The sequence below is a fragment of the Piliocolobus tephrosceles genome, chromosome 19 (genome assembly GCF_002776525.5).
Source record: "Piliocolobus tephrosceles isolate RC106 chromosome 19, ASM277652v3, whole genome shotgun sequence".
Classification (NCBI taxonomy): Eukaryota; Metazoa; Chordata; class Mammalia; order Primates; family Cercopithecidae; genus Piliocolobus; species Piliocolobus tephrosceles.
The window spans coordinates 44,304,459-44,326,605 of NC_045452.1; the positions used below are offsets into that span (position 1 = coordinate 44,304,459).

At 43.1% G+C, this 22,147-nt stretch overlaps 1 protein-coding gene across 6 annotated transcripts in view; it reads left to right on the plus strand.

Moving 5' to 3' along the window:
* RUNX1 (RUNX family transcription factor 1) overlaps nucleotides 1-21,678 on the plus strand; it is a 259,999-nt gene extending 238,321 nt beyond the window's left edge. For all 6 annotated transcript variants that reach the window (XM_023191017.2, XM_023191013.2, XM_023191033.2 and 3 more), the window contains 2 exons: nucleotides 10,053-10,214; nucleotides 16,888-21,678. In XM_023191017.2, coding sequence (XP_023046785.1) covers nucleotides 10,053-10,214; nucleotides 16,888-17,363 — 638 coding nt within the window. In that variant the 3' untranslated portion in view covers nucleotides 17,364-21,678. The remainder of the gene's footprint in view (nucleotides 1-10,052; nucleotides 10,215-16,887) is intronic.
* Nucleotides 21,679-22,147: the final 469 nt, after the last annotated feature.

The following is a 22,147-nucleotide window of genomic DNA, read 5'->3' on the forward strand; positions in this document are numbered from 1 at the left end:
ACTCTGTTTCTTTAGCTTTGTGCAGTTCTGGGGGATGCTGTGCCTCTTCTGCTTGAAGCTTCCCAGCTCCCACTTGAGGTGTCAGTGATTTGTTTTACGGGAGTGAGTATCCTCGTTCTCCACCAAGGATCCAGTCCCAGGATGGAGGCTGCTTGAGATATCCGAGCCCTCAACACAATATTTCTGGCTCATCTTTTCCAAGGAACTAAGAAGGAGGGCAAAGGTGCTAGAGTAGAAGGGAGCAGAAAATCATCTTTACCCTCCTGGAGAAGAAGGAAATGGAGGCATGGAAGGGAATAAATAGGGTGGCCATGCAAGAATCTAAACACCCATGATGTGCTGGTGTTGCAGGAATTTACCCAACCTGTCTGTAGAGCTCCTTCAGGCCTGGAAAGTTGTATATGGGGGGCAGAAGTGCAGAAAGTGGGAAGTGCAGAACATCCTTGTGGAAAAGATGTCTGCCACAAATGTTTATTTAACAAAGTATAGAGAAAGAATCTGTTTGCAAGGGAGGCAGCAGAAACCAGAAGGTGCCTTCTGTTCCCTCTGAACTGTGGTCCCTCCAGCTGTGTGCACTGAAGGCCACTCTCCCTCCACCTCAGGGACACGATGCCAACTGTGAATGAGACGTGTTCTAAAAACACCCATCTTTTCTGGAAGCTAGTGACCTATCCTTGAACCCTCCCTCCAAAAGAACTCTGCCTAAATACGGAGCCTTTTTCCAGACGCGTCTCAGACTCATCTGGCTGAAGGGAGCAGCCTCGTGGTGCGGGGTGAACTGTTTCCCCTGGGAACCGTCTGACAGTGCTAATGAGGAATTGCACTTTGCATTTATAGAGCACCTTTCATCTGTGGATCTCAAAGCTGCCCCACAAACATTAATTAACTCTCACACCTGGGAGGCAAGTGAGCCTGGTTACCCCCATTTTTAGAGGTGAGGAAACAGAGGTTTGAAAGGAAAAGGACTCCAGGGAGAACCAGCAGGATTGGGGGCGGCCTGATGTGAGGAACCAGCATTCTTGATTCACAGGGCCCTGACCACAAAGCCACAACGCTTCCCCGGCGAGGTGATGAATACGGGTCCCGGAAGCAGGGAGTGGTGGAGAGGCAGCCACAGGGCTCCCTTCTTCCCTCCCACAGGCAGCCTGCCACCTTCCAGGCTGGCAGGTTGGCGGTGAGGACGGGATCCCTCAAAACCTGAGGCCTTTAAAACAGCCTACCCAGGCAGGGTTCTGTCCCGGCTTGGTCTGACTGCTTCCCTTCAAAGTAATTGCTGGAACAATGAATGCATCTGAGCTACACATGACTAACCAAGATGTCTGCAGCCAGCCAGAGACGAACGGTTGGCAAATCCTGGAGCTGTTTCACAACCTCCCTTTTTTCCAGGATCCAGAGCTGGTGCTGACTGACTCATGTTGTCATGGGATTTCAATGATACAGCAACAGTGTGCTGAGCCGGTGTCTGCTACCTGGGGGTACCTGTAGTAGGAATAGGTGACTAATCTTACTTGTGCTGTGCTGGAGCTTTGCTCCCTGCTGCAGAGGCCAGAGGAAACACTGCTTCTCAAAGACGGTGGAACTTTCAGGGAAATGTCCCTTTCAGAGCAGAGTCGCCCACCCCCAGGGACTCTGAAAGGCCCTGATATCACACACCTCTGAAAGGTGATGCTGGGAAGCATCTGGGGTCACCACCTTTGCCTGCAGGGGAGCCTAACCCTTTCTTCCCAGGGGTCGCAGACAGTGAGATGCAAACCACCACTGGGGCTCGCCCTAACACATCACCCTGGAAACTGACTCACATCTCTGAGTCCTGAGTCACATCCTGTTGTGTGTTCTGAGGTCTCCAAGAGGGCATTACAGCAGCTCCCCATGACTGAGGTGAACTTGGAGGGAACCCTGGGAACGTCCCTACCTTCCTCTAGGCTGCAGGAGGGAAAAAATTCCTCCAGGGAAATAACCAGGGCTGCCCCTTGGGTTTATATGTTCATTAAGCAGATGTGGGTTTTTCAAAAATAGATGGTAGAACCACCCTGTGGCCTATGTGACTTTTATTTTTAAATAGCTCTGAGAGATGACTGAAAGACCTGGCATTTTAAAGATGTCAGCCACATAACCAAGAAGGGGCTTTCTAACTATAACCTTCTCCAGGCCCAGGATGGAGGAGGGTGCCACCGCTCAAAGGGTGCTTCTGAGGGTGGGTGTTTAAAAGACCCTAGAGTGGACAGTCAGAGGAGGGTCAGGAGGGGTCTCTGTCCATCTTCTCCCAGCGCCTGTGGGGAGCACAAGGACAAAGAGGGATGTTTTGAACTTTTCAAAGAACAAGATTTTTTGTTTCATTGATTTTCTCTAATACTTTCCTGTATTTAATTTCATTGGTTCCTAGTCTAATTTTTATTACTACTTCTCTTCTGCTTGCTTGAGGTCCGTATTGCTTTTTTCTCCAGTCTCCCGAAGCAGAAGCTTCAGTGACTAATTCTGGATCTTTCTAATATATGTATTCAATGCTATAAATTTCCCTCTAAGCACTGCTCTGTCTGCATCCAAAAACTGTAATAAGTTGTATTTTCATTTAGTTCAAAACACTTTTTTTCTTGAGACTTTCTGACTCATGGCTAATGTAGAAGTATGTTGTTTAATCTCCAAATACTTGAAGATTTTCCAGTTATCTATTATTGGCTTTTTAGTTTAAGTCCATGTGGTCTGAGAAAATACTTTGTATGCTTTCTACACTTTTAAGGATCTTAAAGTGTGTTTTGTAGCCCAGAATATGGCTTATCTTGATGAATGTACCATGTGAGCTGAAGAATATGTATTCTGCTGTTAGACAGTATATTCCATAAATGTTAATTAGATCAAGTTGACTGGTAGTACCGTTTAGGTCAACTGTGTCTTAATTTTCTGCCTGCTTGATGTATCAATTACTGAAAGACGGTTATTGAAGTCTCCAATTGTTATAGCATATATACCTATTTCTCCTTGCAGTTCTATCAGTTTTTGCCTCATGTTTTTTGACACTCAGTTTTTAGATGGACATATATTAAAGATGATGTCTTCTTAGAGAATTCAGCCACATAATCATCATGTAATTCCCTTCTTTATCCCTGAAAATTGTCCTTCCTCTGAAGTCAGCTTTGTATAAAATTAATATAGCTGCTCTAGCTTTCTTTCAATCAGTGTTAGCATGGTGCATCTTTTTCCATCCCTTTACTTGTAATCTGTATGAATATTTTTATTTAAAATAGGTCCCTTGTAGACAATATGTAGTTGGGTCTTGTTTTTAATCCACACTGACAATCTCTGTCTTTAAATTGGTGCGTTTAGGGTATTCATATTTAACCTAATTATTACTATAACTGGAGTAGTATCAATCATATTTATAACTTTTATATTTGTTGCACCTGATTCTTCCCCCCACCTTTTTCTACCTTTTATAGGTTTAAACATCTTACACAATTCCATTTTATCTCCTGTTAGCATATCAATTATTCTTTTTAAAAATGTTTTTAGTTATTGCCCTAGTTTGAAAAGTACATGTATAACTAATCTACATCTAGCATCAAATAACAGTGTACCACTTCTTCCTTCCTATCATTACTGCCTTTTATTTCATTTGTCCACATGCTACAATCACCCAATACCTTGTTACTATTATTGTAAAGTTATCTTTCAGGTCAGTTAAGAAAAATAAAACTTAATTTTACCTTAATATAGTACTTTTCTAATGCTCTTCCTTTTTTATGCACTTCTTTTTAACGTTTCTCATAGGGCAGGTCAGCTGGCAATGAATTATTCCAGTTTTGTCAGAAAATATCCTTATTTCTTTGAACTTGAAGGATAATTTTGCTGGATGCAGTATTATAGTTTGGTAGCTTTTTTGTTGCAACACTTTATTCATTCTGCTTTCTGTTGGCATGGTTTCTGAAGACAAAGATGATGGAATTCTTATCTTACCCTTGTTTCTCTAAGGGTAAGGTGTTGGCTTTTTCCTCTCTCTGGCTTCTTTCAAGATTTTGTCTTCTCTTTGGTTTTCTGCAGTTTAAATATGATATGCCTGGGTGTAGATTTGGTATTTATTATGCTTGGTGTTCTCTGAGCTTTCTGGATCTGTAGTTTGGTATCTGTCATTAATTTTGGAAAACTCATAGCCATTAATACTTCAAATATTTCTTCCACTGTTCTCTTTTTCTTCTCTATCTGGTATTCCAATTACACGTTACACCTTTTGAAACTTTCTCACAGTTCTTGGATGTTCTTTTTCCTCTTTATCTTTTTGTTTGGTAAGTTTCTGTATCTTCAAGTTCATTGGTTCTTTCCTTTGTCATGTCCTGTCTACTAAGTTGTAAAGCCATTCCTCATTTCTGTTAGGGTGCTTTTAGTTTTTAGAATTTCCTTTCGAACGTTAAGAGTTTCAGGCCGGGCACGGTGGCTCACGCCTGTAATCCCAGCACTTTGGAAGGCCGAGGTGGGTGGATCACCTGAGTTCAGGAGTTCAAACCAACCTGGCCAACATGGTGAAACCCTGTCTCTACTAAAAATACAAAAAAAAAAAAAAAAAAAAAAAAAAAGCCGGACGTGGCGGTAGGCGCCTATAATCCCAGCGACTCAGGAGGCTGAGGAGGAGAATCACTTGAACGCAGGAGGTGGAGGTTGCAGTAAGCCAAGATTGCGCCACTGCACTCCAGCGTGGGTGACAGAGTGAGACTCTTGTCTCAAAGAAATAAAATAAAATAAAATTTTCCATCTCCCTACCTACATTATCCATCTCTTCTTGCACATTGTCTTCTTTTTCCATTAGAGCCATTAACATGTTAATCGTTGTTAAATTTATTGTCTGGTAATTCCAAACTCTGTGTCACATCTGGGTCTGGTTCTGATGCTTTGTCTCTTCAGACTGTGTTTTTTCTTGCCTTTCTTGTAATTTTTAATTGAAAGTTTAATATGATTGATCAGGCAACAGGAACTTAGGCCTTTAGTGTGAGTTATTATTTTCATGTACCTAAGAGCTGGACTGTATTTAATGTTTGCAGAGGGCACCAGAGACTTCAGATTCCTCTAGTGTCCTTGTTTTTGTCTCCCATGTCATCTATGAGCTTCTCTATGAACTCCTCCTTAAATAGTCAATCTACTGAAGCTCTTTCAGCCATAACCCACTGTTATTATAATATATTGGATCCTGGGAGAATCTGGTGGAGTTCCTGAATGAAAAACCCACAACAGTGCACTTCCTCCTGAAACTGTAGCCCCCAGGAGTGTCTTACTCTCACACCAGTCTGTACTCAGTCTCTAGCAATCTGTCAAAATCACCATTAAGTGTTCCCATCAGTTTATGAATTCAGAAATTCTGCTCCCAGCAAGCAGCCCTCACTGTGATTCTCTGTATTTGCCTGCTTCTCAAAATTTGGGGTGGCAGTTTGCCCTGCAACTTCAGCTTTCCATTGGACTTAAGAAAAGTCATGGATTTTCAGTGTATTCAGCATTTTTTCTTATAAAAACAAGAGTGATGACTCTCAAGCTCTTCACATTTTGGAACTGAAACTAGAAGCAGCAGGACATTCTGACATGAATTATTTAAAAGGGTCACTGTTGACTCTAGAGACATTTTAATATTGCTGCATCAAAAGATAAAAGCACTCTCCTTTCTTCTCGTGTGATATATGCCATGTACACCTCTGAGCTCACCACTAACTTCAACTCTACCTTATCCCTAACTTCCCATTTCAAATGGAAGGGAATGGGGTTCGAGGATGTGAAAAGGGGTCCCTGTTTTACCCATTATTTGATGATTAAAAAGCTGAAAATAACCTATCACAAAATGGCCTCAGTAAAGTGGCTGCATCAGACATCATTTGGCCTGGAAAACTGGTATGCAGAAAGGCTTAAATTTAACTTTTTGAATCCAGTAATTTATTTATTTGTTTGTTTGTTTTTATTTATTTATTTATTTATTTATTTATTTATTTATTTATGACAGAGTCTAGCTCCGTCACCCAGGCTGGAGTGCAGTGGCGCAATCTCAGCTCACTGCAAGCTCCACCTCCCGGGTTCACGCCATTCTCCTGCCTCAGCCTCCCGAGTAGCTGGGACTACGGGCGCCCGCCACCACGCCCGGCTAATTTTTTGTATTTTTAGTAGAGACGGGGTTTCACCGTGTTAGCCAGGATGGTCTCGATCTTCTGACCTCATGATCCACCCACCTCAGCCTCCCAAAGTGCTGGGATTACAGGCAGGAGCCACTGCGCCTAGCCCTGAATCCAGTATTTTTTAATGGAAACATGAGTTGGTTGAGATACTGAGTTCCTGCCTTCTCCATCCTAATCCCAAATTTCCAATCTCCTTCCCCCTTTACCATTTAATCTCCTGAGCCCAGCTCCTCTCCAGCCTGAAGAGTGTGTCTGTCAAGACTTCAGCTGTGAACAAAACACTATTACTTGAGCCTTATCCTGGAGCAAATGTGTGTGGTCTCACCAATGAACATCAGATAAGTCCCTTGGCATGGATTTCTTTTTCTTTTTAGAAATGTCATCATAAAGGTTACTCAGACCTATTGAGCATTTACTATGACCAGAAATTGTAATACTTGCTTTCCATATAGTTTATCTCACTTATTCCTATTACTCTTTGAAGTCAGAATTCTAGCTATGAACCAGAGAAAATAAGTGACCTGTCTAAGGTCATCCAGTTGGTTTATGGTGAAGACAGGATGCAAACTGAAATTTGTCTGTGATTTAAGTTCGGTGCTTTCCCTAGTCTCCTCCTCTCAGAGGCAGAACATAAGCATGTAATAGATACCACTAGGGTTCTTGTTTCTACCTTGGGAACAGCTGTTTGCAAGTCCAAATCAGGCAGCTAATCTAGCAGTTAGCCCAGATACAGCCCTGAGGCACCCCAGTAGCTGTAACTCCCAGAAGGCAGGAACCTTCCACTCACTAGTGAGTCCCCAAGACAGTGGCCCAAGTGAAGCCAAAATGTTTGTTGGAAATATGAGTGAATAAAAAAGTAGTTTCATGAACATATGAATGAATACATGAATGAATGAAGCAACACCCAGTATAAGGATTAATGCAACAGGAAGATGCCTTTCCAAGCATCACAAGGTCTTGGGATCTTCACTGACTGTAAGTGCCAGTGGGGCAGGGACCATATTGGTCTTATTCATCACTCTCCTACCAGGTAAATTAGCACATTCCTGGCACACTGTAAATGTTCAATACGCTTTTGTTCTTTTTGATGGACTGACTTATCAGAGGCAGCTCTTTCAAGAACAAGTAGCCCTGTGCTCTGGAGAGTGATTTACAGTGGTTCTCCTCCTCAGCCTGTGGCCTTTTCTGGATAACTCCCATCTTACTCCCCTCTACTTCCTCTTCCCAGAATACACAAGTTTATTATTACAGGCACCACTCTTCACCCCACATCTGATTCTCTCCTCTCTCTGCTTAATGTACAAGTAAAGCAAAGAAACACTGTGTAGGACCTATTGGAATTAGAATCCTGCTCTGTCACCATTGGAAAGGATTTAGGGATCATCTCCCTTCAGAGGTGAGAATAAGAAAGTGTAAGTGAGTAATCCAAGGTCACCCAGTTGCTCACCAGACAGAAAGACCCAGAGCCCACCTCTCCTGCCTGTTAGTCCAGTGCTCGGGTGGCCCATGAGTTCATGTTGGCCCTGTCAGACCAAAGACAGTAATGAATATTAAACCCAGAATGCACCATAGTATCAGGCCTTTTTGTTTTTGTTTTCTATTAGTAACACATGCAGAAGAGGCAACCACTGAAACCCCAACATCAGAGGCTCACCATCCCCACCTTCTGGCCCACCACTGGCAATGAACCCAAGCACAGGTCACTGTGGTCTCGTGAAAGAAAACTGATGTGGGGGGTTGGGTGGGCTTCAGGGTGTTTATTGCCATCTCCCCCTCCAACACCTGAAAAGCTAAGTTATGGTGTGAAGTCAGAAAATGTGGAATCTGCAACCCTGTCTTTAAAAAAAAAAAAAAAAAAAAAAAACTCGTAGAACTTGGACTTTAATCGTAAAGATTTTACCAAAGCATATTTTTTAAAGGCTGTGAAATATTATGCAACGTTTGCATGGTTTAATTATGAGTTTAGAAAAGCCTAGCACAACTTTTTCACTACAGTAAAACATGACAGAGCATGAATCATGGCATAATACTTTATGCTTAGTGTGGCTTTAGACACGGGGTTAGAGGTGTGAGGCTGTCTACACAACAAGGCACGAATTACTGTACCGCAGTTCACACCCTGGGGGGCTTTATGATAATTCTGAAACCTCTTTTGTTTGCTTTTAAAATGATTAAAATATTGGAGTACTCTATATTCACTTAGTAAACGTGTGTGTCTAGTATATACGCATGACTTATACAAAATATCTAAGTATATATATTTTTTTCATTTGGAGTAAAATACCTGCAGTAGCATGGGAATATTGAACAGTCTGCTATTTCTGTTTGCCTTTAGTTATTGGAAACACTGTTAGCTTTAAGATTACACAGGAGCTTCAGCCAAGGTTGAACATTTATTTTCTGCTGAGTTTAAAATGGACTAGCTCTTTTGTTCCTTGCCACCTCTTTAAATCCTCTAAAATTTGGAATAAAATGAAGACCTTTCTTTAATATTAGATTTCAAAGATTCCAAGTTAAACTATTTGCCCAGGAACTACCAGGTTTTTTAAACTTAAAAAATCAGTTATTTTCATGCACACACAAAAAATAAAGAAATGAATCAGTATGAGGGAGGGAGGGAGGGAGGCTGTCAGAATACTGGGGAGGAAGATTTGGGTCTCCAAATGTCTGATTCTGTTATCCACTGTGGCAGCTTCAAAGAGATAAACAGAAAAGCAAATTTGAACTGCTGGAAATGAAATGCCCCTGTAGGAAGCAGATCTGAATATTTTAGCTCATTTCTTTATGTCCTGACCTATACAAAACTTATACCCAGTATTGGAAAGAAGTCTCCTCTTCCTACACTGCTACTTGCAGGATCATGAAGCTCTGGCTGTGAAGACCCTTGGGAGTTATGGTAGTTCACTGTTATCTTTGTCCACAAAGGTGGGACATAAAGAGAAAATTAATGTTTAACTCCAAAGAAATTAAAACTCTTCTAGTGGGACAGTGTCCAATTTAAATTTCCTTACACATTTGCCTAAGAATAGAGCTGGTTTTCCTCCTCCTTTTCATCTGCAAACAGTATGATGCTTTTGAAAATGTAAGACTCCTTTGAACACTGGAGTCAAATTGACAAAATCCATTCTGTCTAAATCTTTTGAAGTCAGACTTTTGTCTCTCTCCTATCCCAGGCCTCTTATAATGGCAATCTATAAAATACCTGCTAAAAACTCTAGACTTTTAAAAGTTGCAAACTTGAAGTCCTGAAAAGGAACAGAAGGCCTGGGTTGATAGGGCCAGTTCTACTGCTGGGTTTGTGAACTAGTCATTAGACCTCATTGCCAGTTTCCCAGCCAGACCTTCTTTCCTGTCATCCTTGGGAGAGAATTCACCTTAATATAAAACATTTACCAGCCCATGGAATACTTTTTGCCAAAGGTAAAGGTATTTAAAAAAAAAAAAAAAAAAAAAAAAAAGCCCCAAATTCCACATTCTTACCAAACACAGATAGGTGATCCCGAGTTTATAAAATGTTTCTGATGATGATAATTCTAATTATTGGCAAAGCTGAAATCATCTCAGCAGTCATGAGATACTTGAAGTTCTCAAGTGCTGCAGTTCAACAGTCTGGACATTAACACTCCTACCTTGAAAGTGTAATCCATTTCTCTCCTCATTGTTAGCATGATTAAATAAAACCTTTGGAAGGAATAGGTTTCAGGTGAAAATCCCAATAATCCAGTCTCTTTTGGAGGGAAATAATCCAACAGAGGCAGATACTTGGACTTGAGTAGGCTTATTAAACCCTGGTACATAGGCCACATACATGTATGTGACATATTTGAACAAAGGCCACTCGTTTCTTATTAAAAGACATTTTTTAAATCCCACCCCACTTTACATATAATTGATCTTTCTGATTCTCTTCAGATACAAGGCAGATCCAGCCATCCCCACCGTGGTCCTATGATCAGTCCTACCAATACCTGGGATCCATTGCCTCTCCTTCTGTGCACCCAGCAACGCCCATTTCACCTGGACGTGCCAGCGGCATGACAACCCTCTCTGCGGAACTTTCCAGTCGACTCTCAAGTAAGCCACTTGAAAACACATTCTTTGCAGTTGAGCTGAGGTGGAAGGTCCGGGAGATTAGAGGTGCATGAAGGAGTTGGCAGAACATTATTAAAAATTGAGTAAAACATGGTTTAAAGACAAGGTGACCTATCTCTACTCTGAGTCCCATGCCCATGCACTGATTTTCTTGGATACTTAAGAGGCAGAGATTGTGGATATGAAGGCAGAAGTGGCTTGGAGAAGTAGGTTCCTTAGACATTCTAAAGTTGTTCACATTTGGCAAGAAAGGATGGTGACTGAAGGGTTAAGAACAATATAAAAAGCCAAAGTAGTCAACTTTTAGGACTCATTATTCCAAATGAATTCTGGACTGATGGGACTGGTCCATGTGATGGTGGTAAATTTTCACAGATCACATGGACAGCACACGGGGGTACATGTGGAATGGGAAGTAAATACAGCCACCCCTCGGTATCCATGGAGGACTGGTTCCAGGACCCCCCATGGATACCAAAATCCGTGGATGCTCAAGTCCCTCATATAAAATGGTATATTTATATATAACATATATATCCTGTCATATATTTAAATCATTCCTAGATTACTCATAATACCTAATAAAATGTAAATGCTACGTAAATACTTGTTTTACTGTATTGTTTAGGGAATGACAAGGAGAAAAGTCTGTATATGTCTAATACAGACACAACCATCCTTTCTTAAAACAGTATTTTTGATCTATGGTTGGTTGAAGAGATGCAGAACTCACGGATATAGAGAACCAAGTGTATACCCCAAATTAGAACATTTCCAACTAAGCGCTGTTCATATAGAGGCTAGAGGAACAGAGTGAAAAACTCAGGTGTCATGGTTAGCATAATTGTTGTTAATATGAGCTCATTAAGTATTAGTCATTTAACCTATGAGCCCTTTGGGCTTGGCACTCCCCTTTGCTCGTGGGCAGGGAAATCAGAGTTACAGAGAAAAATTCCTTTGTTGAAGGCAAAAGAAGAAACTTAGTGTTTGGGGCTTTGAAATTGGAGCTGCACCAAACTGTGAAAATGCTTCAGAGAACTTCAGTGTTATGATGCCTGCAAACACCCTTGCATGTGTGTTTGGGGGAGGGGGTGGGTCTTGCTTTTCAGCTCTTGGGATCAGATTATAGCAGATTAGAGGACAGGCACAGGGGCAGTGGAGTCAGGTCTGCCATTTTAAATGTTGTGTAATGTTGTCTTTTCCAGACAGTTGTGATTACTTCAGGTTTCACCAGATGCCTTAGCTGCTTCTTAGAGCTTCACAACAGCAGTACTATTGACATTTGGGGCCAAATAATCCTTTGTTGGGGGAGTCTGTCCTGAGCACTGGAGAATATTTAGCAGCATCCTTGGCCTCTAGATGCCAATAGTATCCCGCGCACCCCAGTTAGGACAATAAAAAATGTTTCCAGACATTGCCAAATGTCCCAAGGGGCAAACCTGCCCCCAGGTGAGAACCACTGCCTTCCAGCATTCTTGGGTGCTACAGTAAAATAGGAAAGCCAACTTCAGTGCTCGGTTTTCACATTACTTTTGGCCATTAATGCCAGTATTTTCATGGTACATGCTGCTCTAAGGCATTGAGAGAGTAGCACAGGTATCGTGGCATCTTGTTTAGCTTGTGGTTTCTAGAAGCTTATCCCTCAAGAACAAAGGCACTTGTCAGATTTCACTGATTCTTCTCAGTGCACCCCTCTGCCCACTGGCTGTGGTCTTCATCTGAAATAATGCCTGTTCTCCTTCGAATGTTGCTGCTGTAGGCCTGTCCTTTGGAATTTATTACGTAAGTCTTCTGACTTGGTCATCACCCAAGATCAGCACCTTATAGTCCAAGAACCCTGGGGGCCAACTCCTCCAGCTGACTGGTGCTCAGGTGGACGGGTGACTTTTTAAATAAAAGGAATGAGTAACGTTCACTGCAAAGTCCCATATCACAGTTACATTTGTGAATACCCTGGACTTCAATCACCCAAGGCGTAAGGGAGTACATTTTATGGCATGGGAGTGTGAAGCAGATAAAAACCATGTCCCATTTCAGAACCCAAGAATGATTCTTTTCTTCTTGGAGGGAGGACAGAACTCCAGATGAGCTTTCCCAGTGGCATAGAACAGTATGGGAGACTGCTCTTCAATTTGGCAGAACTCCCTCTGAGAAATCAAGCCTGGAGCACAGGCCTGAAAAGTGTTGTCATAAACCTGGAGGCAGGAGGGGGGTGGAATACATAAAAGGAAAGTGGCTGCCTGGCCGACAGCTTTGAGAACCTGACACTGCTCTGTGGCTGCTTTGCCTTTTAATCCAGCCCGACAGCTTTGTGCTCTGCCCCTCTTCCCGGCCCCAGCCCCACCTGGGCTTCCTTCTGCACTGGGGACTTGGACTCTGTCTGTCTCTCTCTCTATCCTTTGCAGACAGACTCCACACCTTGTCTGAAAAGAGTTGTCATCTAGAGGTTTACTTTTCTTTTTCAAAAAAAAATTAATGTTTAGCTGCCAACCTGGGCGACAGACAGCATGCATTAATCTGAGTCATGCAAAAGCTCCTTTTAAGGCAGCCATTACCTGCTCAGGTTGTTTAATCCTCTGGGGGCAGTGGGAGGGGCCCTGGAGCAAGGCTGCTTTCATCCGTGTCAAGCTGGAGAGCGAAGACTTGAGCCGTCATGGCAAATATTTAGCCCCATCAATGGGAAAACACTTGCAGCCAAAATACCTGGACCTCCTAAGCCCCAGATTTCCTACTCTTAAAAACTCCCTGTGAATATCAGGGGTCCCCAAATCTTCCCACCCTGCTGCTGAATCAGGGGAACCAGGCCAGCCAAAAGGACAGAAGAGCTATGGCTGGATGGGTGAATTGTGCAGACTGATGGGTCTGAATAAGGGATCTGAGACAAGACACAAAGATGAAAACCAACATTTGGACAGAGCATTTAAATCTGAGCATATCTAGAGGGCCTAAGGTATTTTATTACCAAAATGTGTGTAAAAAAGATAGTTTGACCAAATGGATGGTCTTTTGTAGTATGACGTTGCTCATGTGTACACAGAAGGATCACAGGCAGTATTTCAGCTCTTTCCTTTGGATGTTCTGCCCACAAGTGAAAGAACTATTTTCCCCCAACAGCTGAGACCGTAACATCATTCCAGTACTTATGTCCATGACAAATCACGGACTCACTCTGGATTCCAGTAACTTGGTACCATCACCACATTACCATGTAATAGTTGGAACCTACCGGCAGAGCATGTCCAGACATTGCTGTAAAACAGGGTGACCTTTCTTTCATTTTCCAGTGGATTCACCTTTTTGTCTCAGGGCAAATGAAGCAAGAGGAATAATGGGCAGAGTCATTTATTTGTGTCCAGAGTATTGCATCAGATGACAACAAACTGACTGTATTTGCCTAATGCTTTTCCTCCTGTCCCAGCTTCTCCGTAGACTCTATAAATCTAAATGGAAAAACGGAGTAAAGCTTCCTGTTAACTCTCAAACATGTCACAGCTCTCCATGTCAGCAAAAACAAGTGACACAAGGCTTGCTCACAGATGGCCCCAACAAGCGGGCAGGGATGAACCCTGTGGAATGAGGTGTGGCCTGACTCAAGAATGGACTAGAGTGTGGCCAAGGAAGGGCAGCCTCAGAACCACTGTCCGTTTACAACTTTTTCCCTGCCCACATGTCTGCCTGGCTTTGAAAAGATTAACAGGAGTGTTTGTTTGAAAGTCAGACTCCTGGTTTCCTCATTAGTGAAGGGATCTGCTACAGACTTGGGCTGTTTCTATAATTACCTCTCTGATGAGGAGTGTATCCCCTCATCACACTCACCCCAAAGGTACAGAGGAGTTCATTTTTTAAAATGTGTTAGGGCAATAAAAGACCATTAGAGGGAGGGAGGATGGGGTGTGGAAGAGACGAGCAAGCGAGAGAAAGAAAGAGAAAAAAAAAAAAAACACACACTAGCTCTCCCTGCTGGAATAATAGGCTTGAAATATGAGGAAGTTGATCAACTGCCGATGCCTTCCTAAAACAGATTAATCCACCTTGGTAGCTTTCCTTTCAGAGCAAGCTGTTGGCTCTGTCAACTTTCTCCATCAGCCTCAACTCAAAAGGACACAGGCCACATGCCATCTGAGCTTAAGAGTTATTTTCTGTGTTGATCTGAGAACTTCACATTTTAAAACAATGAATTCATGTTTCTACCGTTTGTTGCTGTCGGTGGATTTGCTGATATAAAGAGGAGAGTCCTAGCCTGGTCATTTAACGAATAATTCTGAGGAACGTGAACTACTCCAGGGTGCCCTCCTACATCTGCAGGGGTGGTTCTCAGCTGGAGTGACTTTACTTCCCTCACCCCACCCTCAGGATATCTGGCAATGTCTGGAGACATTCTGAGTTGTCACAAGAGGGGAGGGGGATGCTCCTAGCATCTACTGGGTAAAGCAGAGATGCTGCCAAACATCCTACAGTGAACAAGATAGGCCCCCTCCACCCCAACAAATCCTGATCTGGCCCAAAATGTCAACAGTGTCACAGTTGAGAAACTCTGATCTTCAGACATAGGGAACCCTGCCTAGTACACAAATCCTCCGTAGTTCCCAAGGGCGGCCTGTAGGTAAGAAAAATGCAGACAGAGCCAGTGAACCACAGGACAGCACAAAAGCCAGTTGGTGAAACTGTAAATGCATAATCCTAACAAAATAATGCACAGTCGTAACAAAGTGGATTTTAGAGACAAAGCTTTACGATTTCTGGTAAAATGTCCTCATGTGCAAAAAACAGAGTAGATAAATCAAGGTCCTACATCTACTTGTGTTGATAAACCAGTGAAGTGCATAATAGAGAACAGCAGGTGAACTCAAGGCGATACTGTTTCTAAAATTGTGGAACTAGTATAAAGGTAGATATGGAGAGGAGGAGTGGTAATGATATTCCCTGACATTCGCTCAACAGTTGCTGCTGAGCCATACATTCACTTAAATACTAGGAAATTATCAACTTTTCAACTGTTGAAGGCATATGAAAATGGCAGTTTTCTATCATTCAACCTAAATACTATGTGTAATGTATTATTATATATTAAGTGTTAGGATATATATTATGTATAACATATTGTGTCAGTAACATATTTATGCATCCATTATTATATAGTGTCAAATTATCATTTGTTATATTAATATCACAGATTAGGTTTATATTATTGGTATATTAATATATTGATCAAATAGAGGGTCAGCAAACTTTTTTCTGTAAGGGGCCAGAGAATAAATATTTTAGGGCTGGGTGCAATGGTTCATGCCTGTAATCCCAGCACTTTGGGAGGCTGAGGCAGGTGGATAACTTGAGGTCAGGAGTTCAAGACCTGCCTGGCCAATGTAGTGAAATCTTGTCTCTACTAAAAATGCAAAAATTGGCCAGGCCTGGTGGCGGGCGCCTGTAATCCCAGCTACTCAAGAGGCTGAGGCAGGAGAACTGCTTGAGCCCAGGAGGTGGTGGGTGGAGTGAGCCAAGATCACACCACTGCACTCCAGCCTTGGTGAGAGTGAGACTCTGTCTCAAAAAAAAAAAGAATAAATATTTGCTCTGTGGCCCCTGCAGTCTCTATACTGACCACTTGACTTTACAGCAGTGGCTCTAAAGCAGCCATAGGCAGTACATGAAAGAGTAAGTAAAGATGTGTTCCAAAGTATGGATGGACACTGAAGTTTGAACTTCCTGTCATTTTAACAGGTCAGGAAGTATTCTTTTTTGCATTTTCAACCATTTAAAAAAAGTAGAACGCATTCTTACCTACTGGGACGTGCAACAATTGGTGGCAGCCAGATTTGGCTGGCAGGCTGCAGTTTGCCAACCCTGGGATTATATCAACATTTTATATATGTTATACATATTATAGTATATACTATTGCATATTACATCTATACTATACCTACTATATTATGCTGTACTACATCATTTCATATGTCATATTACATTACATAATATTCTATATTACTGTATTATATTACTGTACATTATACCATCCCTCCGGGCAGTAGCATTCTCCTGGTCCCCGACCTGCTGGGCATAGCATCCTGGGTGACCTTATCTTTTTTGGGTGGCAGACTCTGGGTAGAAACCCTCTCCCTGGGCAGTAGCATCCTGGGTGGCCCCCCCCCCTCTTGGAGATGGCATCCTGGGTGGTCCCTGTCCTCCCAGGCGTAGCATCCTGAGTGGTCCCCCTCCTCTCGGAGGTGGCATCCTGAGTGGTCCCCATCTTCTTGGGAGGTGGCATCCTGGGTGCTCTCCATCCTCCCAGATGGTAGCACCCTGGGTGATCCCTGTCTTGTCAGGAGGTGGCATCCTGAGTGGTCCCCATCCTTCTGGGCATAGCATCCTGGGGGGTCCCCATACTCCTGGAAGGTGACATGCTGAGTGATCCCTGTCATCTCAGCAGGTGGCATCCTGGGTGGTCCCTGTCCCCCTGGGTATAGCATCCTGGGTGACCCTCGTCCTCTTGGGAGGTAGCATTCTGGGTGGTCTGCGTCCTCCCCAGCAGTAGCATCCTGGGTGGCTTCCCATCCTCCTAGGTGGTATCATCCTGGGTAGCCCCCCGGGGCAGAGGGAAGAGCTGTGGCCTCCGCAACCCCCTACTCACTCCCGCTCCGTTCTCTTGCCCTCACCGCAGCGGCACCCGACCTCACGGCCTTCAGCGACCCGCGCCAGTTCCCAGCGCTGCCCTCCATCTCTGACCCCCGCATGCACTACCCAGGCGCCTTCACCTACTCCCCGACGCCAGTCACCTCGGGCATCGGCATCGGCATGTCGGCCATGGGCTCGGCCACGCGCTACCACACCTACCTGCCGCCGCCCTACCCCGGCTCGTCGCAAGCGCAGGGCGGCCCATTCCAAGCCAGTTCGCCCTCTTACCACCTGTACTACGGCGCCTCGGCCGGCTCCTACCAGTTCTCCATGGTGGGCGGCGAACGCTCGCCGCCGCGCATCCTGCCGCCCTGCACCAACGCCTCCACCGGCTCCGCGCTGCTCAACCCCAGCCTCCCGAACCAGAGCGACGTGGTGGAGGCCGAGGGCAGCCACAGCAACTCCCCCACCAACATGGCGCCCGCCGCGCGCCTGGAGGAGGCCGTGTGGAGGCCCTACTGAGGCGCCCGGCCCGGCTCGGCCCCGCGGGGCGTCGCCTCCTCCTCCGGGCGCCCTGGCCTCCTGTTCTCGACAAACCTGGCGGGGCCCAGGGCCCGGCCACAATCCTGGGGCCGAGGCCGCCCGACGGCTGGACGGTCAGGATCTCGCTGTAGGTCAGGTCCGCGCAGCCTCCGGCACCCGGAAGCCCAAGCCGCAGTGGTCCGCCGTCGCCCCGGTCCTCGCGGAGGTGTCCGAGCCGACGCACCTCGAGGGTGTCCACCTGCCCCAGCACCCAGGGGACGCGCTGGAAAGCAAACAGGAAGATTCCCGGAGGGAAACTGTGAATGCTTCTGATTTAGCAATGCTGTGAATAAAAAGAAAGATTTTATACCCTTGACTTAACTTTTTAACCAAGTTGTTTATTCCAAAGAGTGTGGAATTTTGGTTGGGGTGGGGGGAGAGGGGAAATGCAACTCGCCCTGTTTGGCATCTAATTCTTATTTTTAATTTTTCCGCACCTTATCAGTTGCAAAATGCGTATTTGCATTTGGGTGGTTTTTATTTTTATATACGTATATATAAATATATATAAATTGAGCTTGCTTCTTTCTTGCTTTGACCATGGAAAGAAATATGATTCCCTTTTCTGTTAAGTTTTATTTAACTTTTCTTTTGGACTTTTGGGTAGTTGTTTTTTTTTTTTTTTTTTTTTTTTTTGAGAAACAGCTACAGCTTTGGGTCATTTTTAACTACTGTATTCCCACAAGGAATCCCCAGATATTTATGTATCTTGATGTTCAGACATTTATGTGTTGATACTTTTTTAATTATTTAAATGTACTTATATTAAGAAAAATATCAAGTACTACATTTTTTTTTTGTTCTTGATAGTAGCCAAAGTTAAATGTATCACATTGAAGAAGGCTAGAAAAAAAGGATGAGTAATGTGATCACTTGGTTATCCAGAAGTATTGTTTACATTAAACTCCCTTTCATGTTAATCAAACAAGTGGGTAGCTCACGCAGCAATGTTTTTAATAGGAGTTTTAGACACTGAGGGTCACTCTAAGGATCAGAAGTATGGCATTTTCTGCCAGGCTCAACAAGAGTCTCATATCTAACTTCCTCCTTAAAACAGAGAAGGTCAATCTAGTTCCAGAGGGTTGAGGCAGGTGCCAGTAATTACATCTTTGGAGAGGATTCGATTTCTGTCTGGGGATTTGCTCACCCCAAGGTCATCTGATAATTTCATAGATGCTGTGTAAGAGAACACAGCCAAAGTAAACTGTGTAGGGGGGCCACATTTCCATAGGAACCAAATCAATGAATTTAGGGGCTACGATTGTAGCAATTTAGGGGCCCACCAGAGGCAGGCCTCAAGGAGCCAATTTCCCTCTGTGTGCCTCAGTGGAGACAAGTGGGAAAACATGGTCCCACCTGTGCAAGACCCCCTGTCCCGTGCTGCTCACTCAACAACATCTTTGTGTTGCTTTCACCAGGCTGAGACCCTACCCTATGGGGTATGTGGACTTTTACCTGTGCACCAGTGTGACAGGAAAGATTCATGTCACTGCTGTCCGTGGCTACAATTCAAAGGTATCCAATGTCACTGTAAATTTTATGGCACTATTTTTATTGGAGGATTTGGTCAGAATGCAGTTGTTGTACAACTCATAAATCCTAACTGCTGATTTTGACATATGTGTGCTCCAAATGATCTGGTGGTTATTTAACGTACCTCTTAAAATTCGTTGAAACGATTTCAGGTCAACTCTGAAGAGTATTTGAAAGCAGGACTTCAGAACAGTGTTTATTTTATAAATTTAAGCATTCAAATTAGACAAATCTTTGGCTGCAGGCAGCAAAAAACAGCTGGACTTATTTAAAACAACTTGTTTTTGAGTTTTCTTATATATATATTGATTATTTGTTTTACACACATGCAGTAGCACTTTGCTAAGAGTTAAAGAGTAAAGCAGCTTATGTTGTCAGGTCGTTCTTACCTAGAGAAGAGCTATAGCAGATCTCGGAGAAACTCGGAATATATTCACTTTCATTTTCCACAGGATTCCCTCCACAACTCAGTTCCATCTGTTATTCCATATTACATTTCTGCACCTAAATTACCACAAAATGTCAGCAAATGTAAAAATTTAATTTCTGAAAAGGACCATTAGCCCATTTCCCCCAAATTGAACGTAAATGTTCTTTTCAGCACATATTGCCATGTCTGACCTACAAAAATCCTGGAGAAAAATGAAGGAAAAAATTATGTTTTTCAGTTTAATTCTGTTACCTGAAGATATTCCAACTCAAAACCAGCCTCACGCTCTGATTAGATAATCTTTCACATTGAACCTTTACTCTCAAAGCCATGTGTGGAGAGGGCTTGTCACTATTGTAGGCTCACTGATTTGGTCATTTAGAGTTTCACAGACTCTTACCAGCATATATAGTATTTAATTGTTTCAAAAAAAAAACTAGACCTTAGTTGTTTTGGAGATAGGTCTCACGCCACACATTTTGTGTGTGTGTGTGTGTGTGTGTGTGTGAAAAATTGCATTCACTGACTTCAGGTAGATTAAGGTATCTTTTTATTCATTACCCTCAGGAAAGTTAAGGTATCAATGAGACCCTCAGGCCACCCATATAATAACTGCATGTGTCTGGTCCGGGAGAAGTACTGAATAAGCCATTTCTACTGCTTACTCATGTCCCTATTTATGATTTCAACATGGACACATATTTCAGTTCTGTTTCTCTCACTATCTGAAAACACATTTCCCTCCATCTCTTCCCCCCAATATCTCCCTCTTTTTCTCTCTTCCTCTATCTTCCAAATCCCACTTTCTCTCTCCTCATTTTCCCATGTTCTCTTAAGGAGATAGCACATACCCCCACCCAGTACCAAATTTCAGAACACAAGAAGGTCCAGTTCTTCCCCCTTCACATAAAGGAACATGGTGAGTCAGCCTTTCTCCTGTTTATGGGTTTCTTCCAGCAGAGCAGAGACATTGCCAACCATTTTGGATCTGCTTGCTATCCAAACGCAGCAACAAAAGCTTTCCTGGGCAAATCACAATCAGTGAGTAAATAGACAGCCTTTCTGCTGCCTCGGGTTTCTGTGCAGATAAACAGAAATGCTCTGACTGGAAAGGAAATGAATGGTTCCACTCAAATGTCCTGCAATTTAGGATTGCAGATTTCTGCCTTGAAATACCTGTTTCCTTGGGACATTCCGTCCTGGTGATTTTTATTTTTGTTGGTTTTTATTTTTGGGGGGAATGACATGTTTGGGTCTTTTATACGTGAAAATTTGTTTGACAGTGATCTCACAAAACATTTTTTACATCTGAACAAAATGCCTTTTTGTTTACCCTAGTGTATACATTTGTTTTGGGATTTTTGTGTGTTTGTTGGGAATTTTGTTTTTAGCCAGGTCAGTATTGATGAGGCTGATCGTTTGGCTCTTTTTTTTTCTTCCAGAAGAGTTGCATCAACAAAGTTAATTGTATTTATGTATGTAAATAGATTAAGCTTCATTATAAAGTTAATGCCTATAACTTTTTTTTCAATTTTTTTGTGTGTGTTTCTAAGGACTTTTTCTTAGGTTTGCTAAATACTGTAGGGGAAAAAAATGCTTCTTTCTACTTTGTTTATTTTAGACTTTAAAATGAGCTACTTCTTATTCACTTTTGTAAACAGCTAATAGCATGGTTCCAATTTTTTTTAAGTTCACTTTTTTTGTTCTAGGGGGAATGAATGTGCAAAAAAAGAAAAAGAACTGTTGGTTATTTGTGTTACTCTGGATGTATAAAAATCAACGGAAAAAAATAAACTTTCAAATTGAAATGACGGTATAACACATCTATTGAAAAAGCAACGGGAGATGTGGTCCTATTTAAACCAGCCCCCACCTAGGGTCTACTTGTGTGGCAATTATTGGGTTTAGTAACAAAACATCCTGAAAATTCATGCATGGGCTTCTTTCTCCCTGGTACAAACGTATCAAACGCTTCCTAAAGGGGAACGGTCAAGCTCATGTCTTCAGCCAGATGACATGAGAGAATACCCCAGAAACCCCTCTCCCAGGTGTTTCTAGACAGCACAGGAGAGCAGGCACTCCACTGTACACAGTCCATGGTACCCAGTCGAGTGGGCCACCTCCCCTCTCCTGGGAGCATTCATCGTGCCCAGCCTGTGCAGGGCAGCTGGACTGCTGCTGTTCAGGAGCCACCAGAGCCTTCCTCTCTTTGTACCACAGTTTCTTCTGTAAATCCAGTGTTCTAATCAGTGTGAATGGCAAATAAACAGTTGGACAACTACATACACCATATCCAATTGGTTTTGTCTTTCTCTGAGATGGAGGGCTGGGAAACCGAGTAAAGCCCACTGCACAAACACTAGAAAGGTAACTCCGGTGAAAAAGCTTCAGGCTGAAGCTATGCCCTCACCCCCAGTACTCCCAGCACACCCTGGCTTCTGAAGCATGTTTTAAAAAATAATAACAATAAAGAAAGTAAAAAGAGTTACATGAGACTAGCGAACACAAAGTGGAAAGAGTGTATGTTCCACCTAAGACCAGGCATCTTCATCTGCCTTCATTGCTGTACATTACAGCAGTCAGGCTTAGGTAGTGGTTGGGAGTTTTTTAAAAGAAATACTTCTCTCACTGCCACCCCTGTGCAAAGTATCTTTAATATTTCAGTCTCAAGACTCTGGGTTCAACTCAAGGTATCTTCCTACCAAGAATTACTGTCTAAAGTTTCTTCCACTCTGTCATGCTGTCTCGTGGGACCTCATGA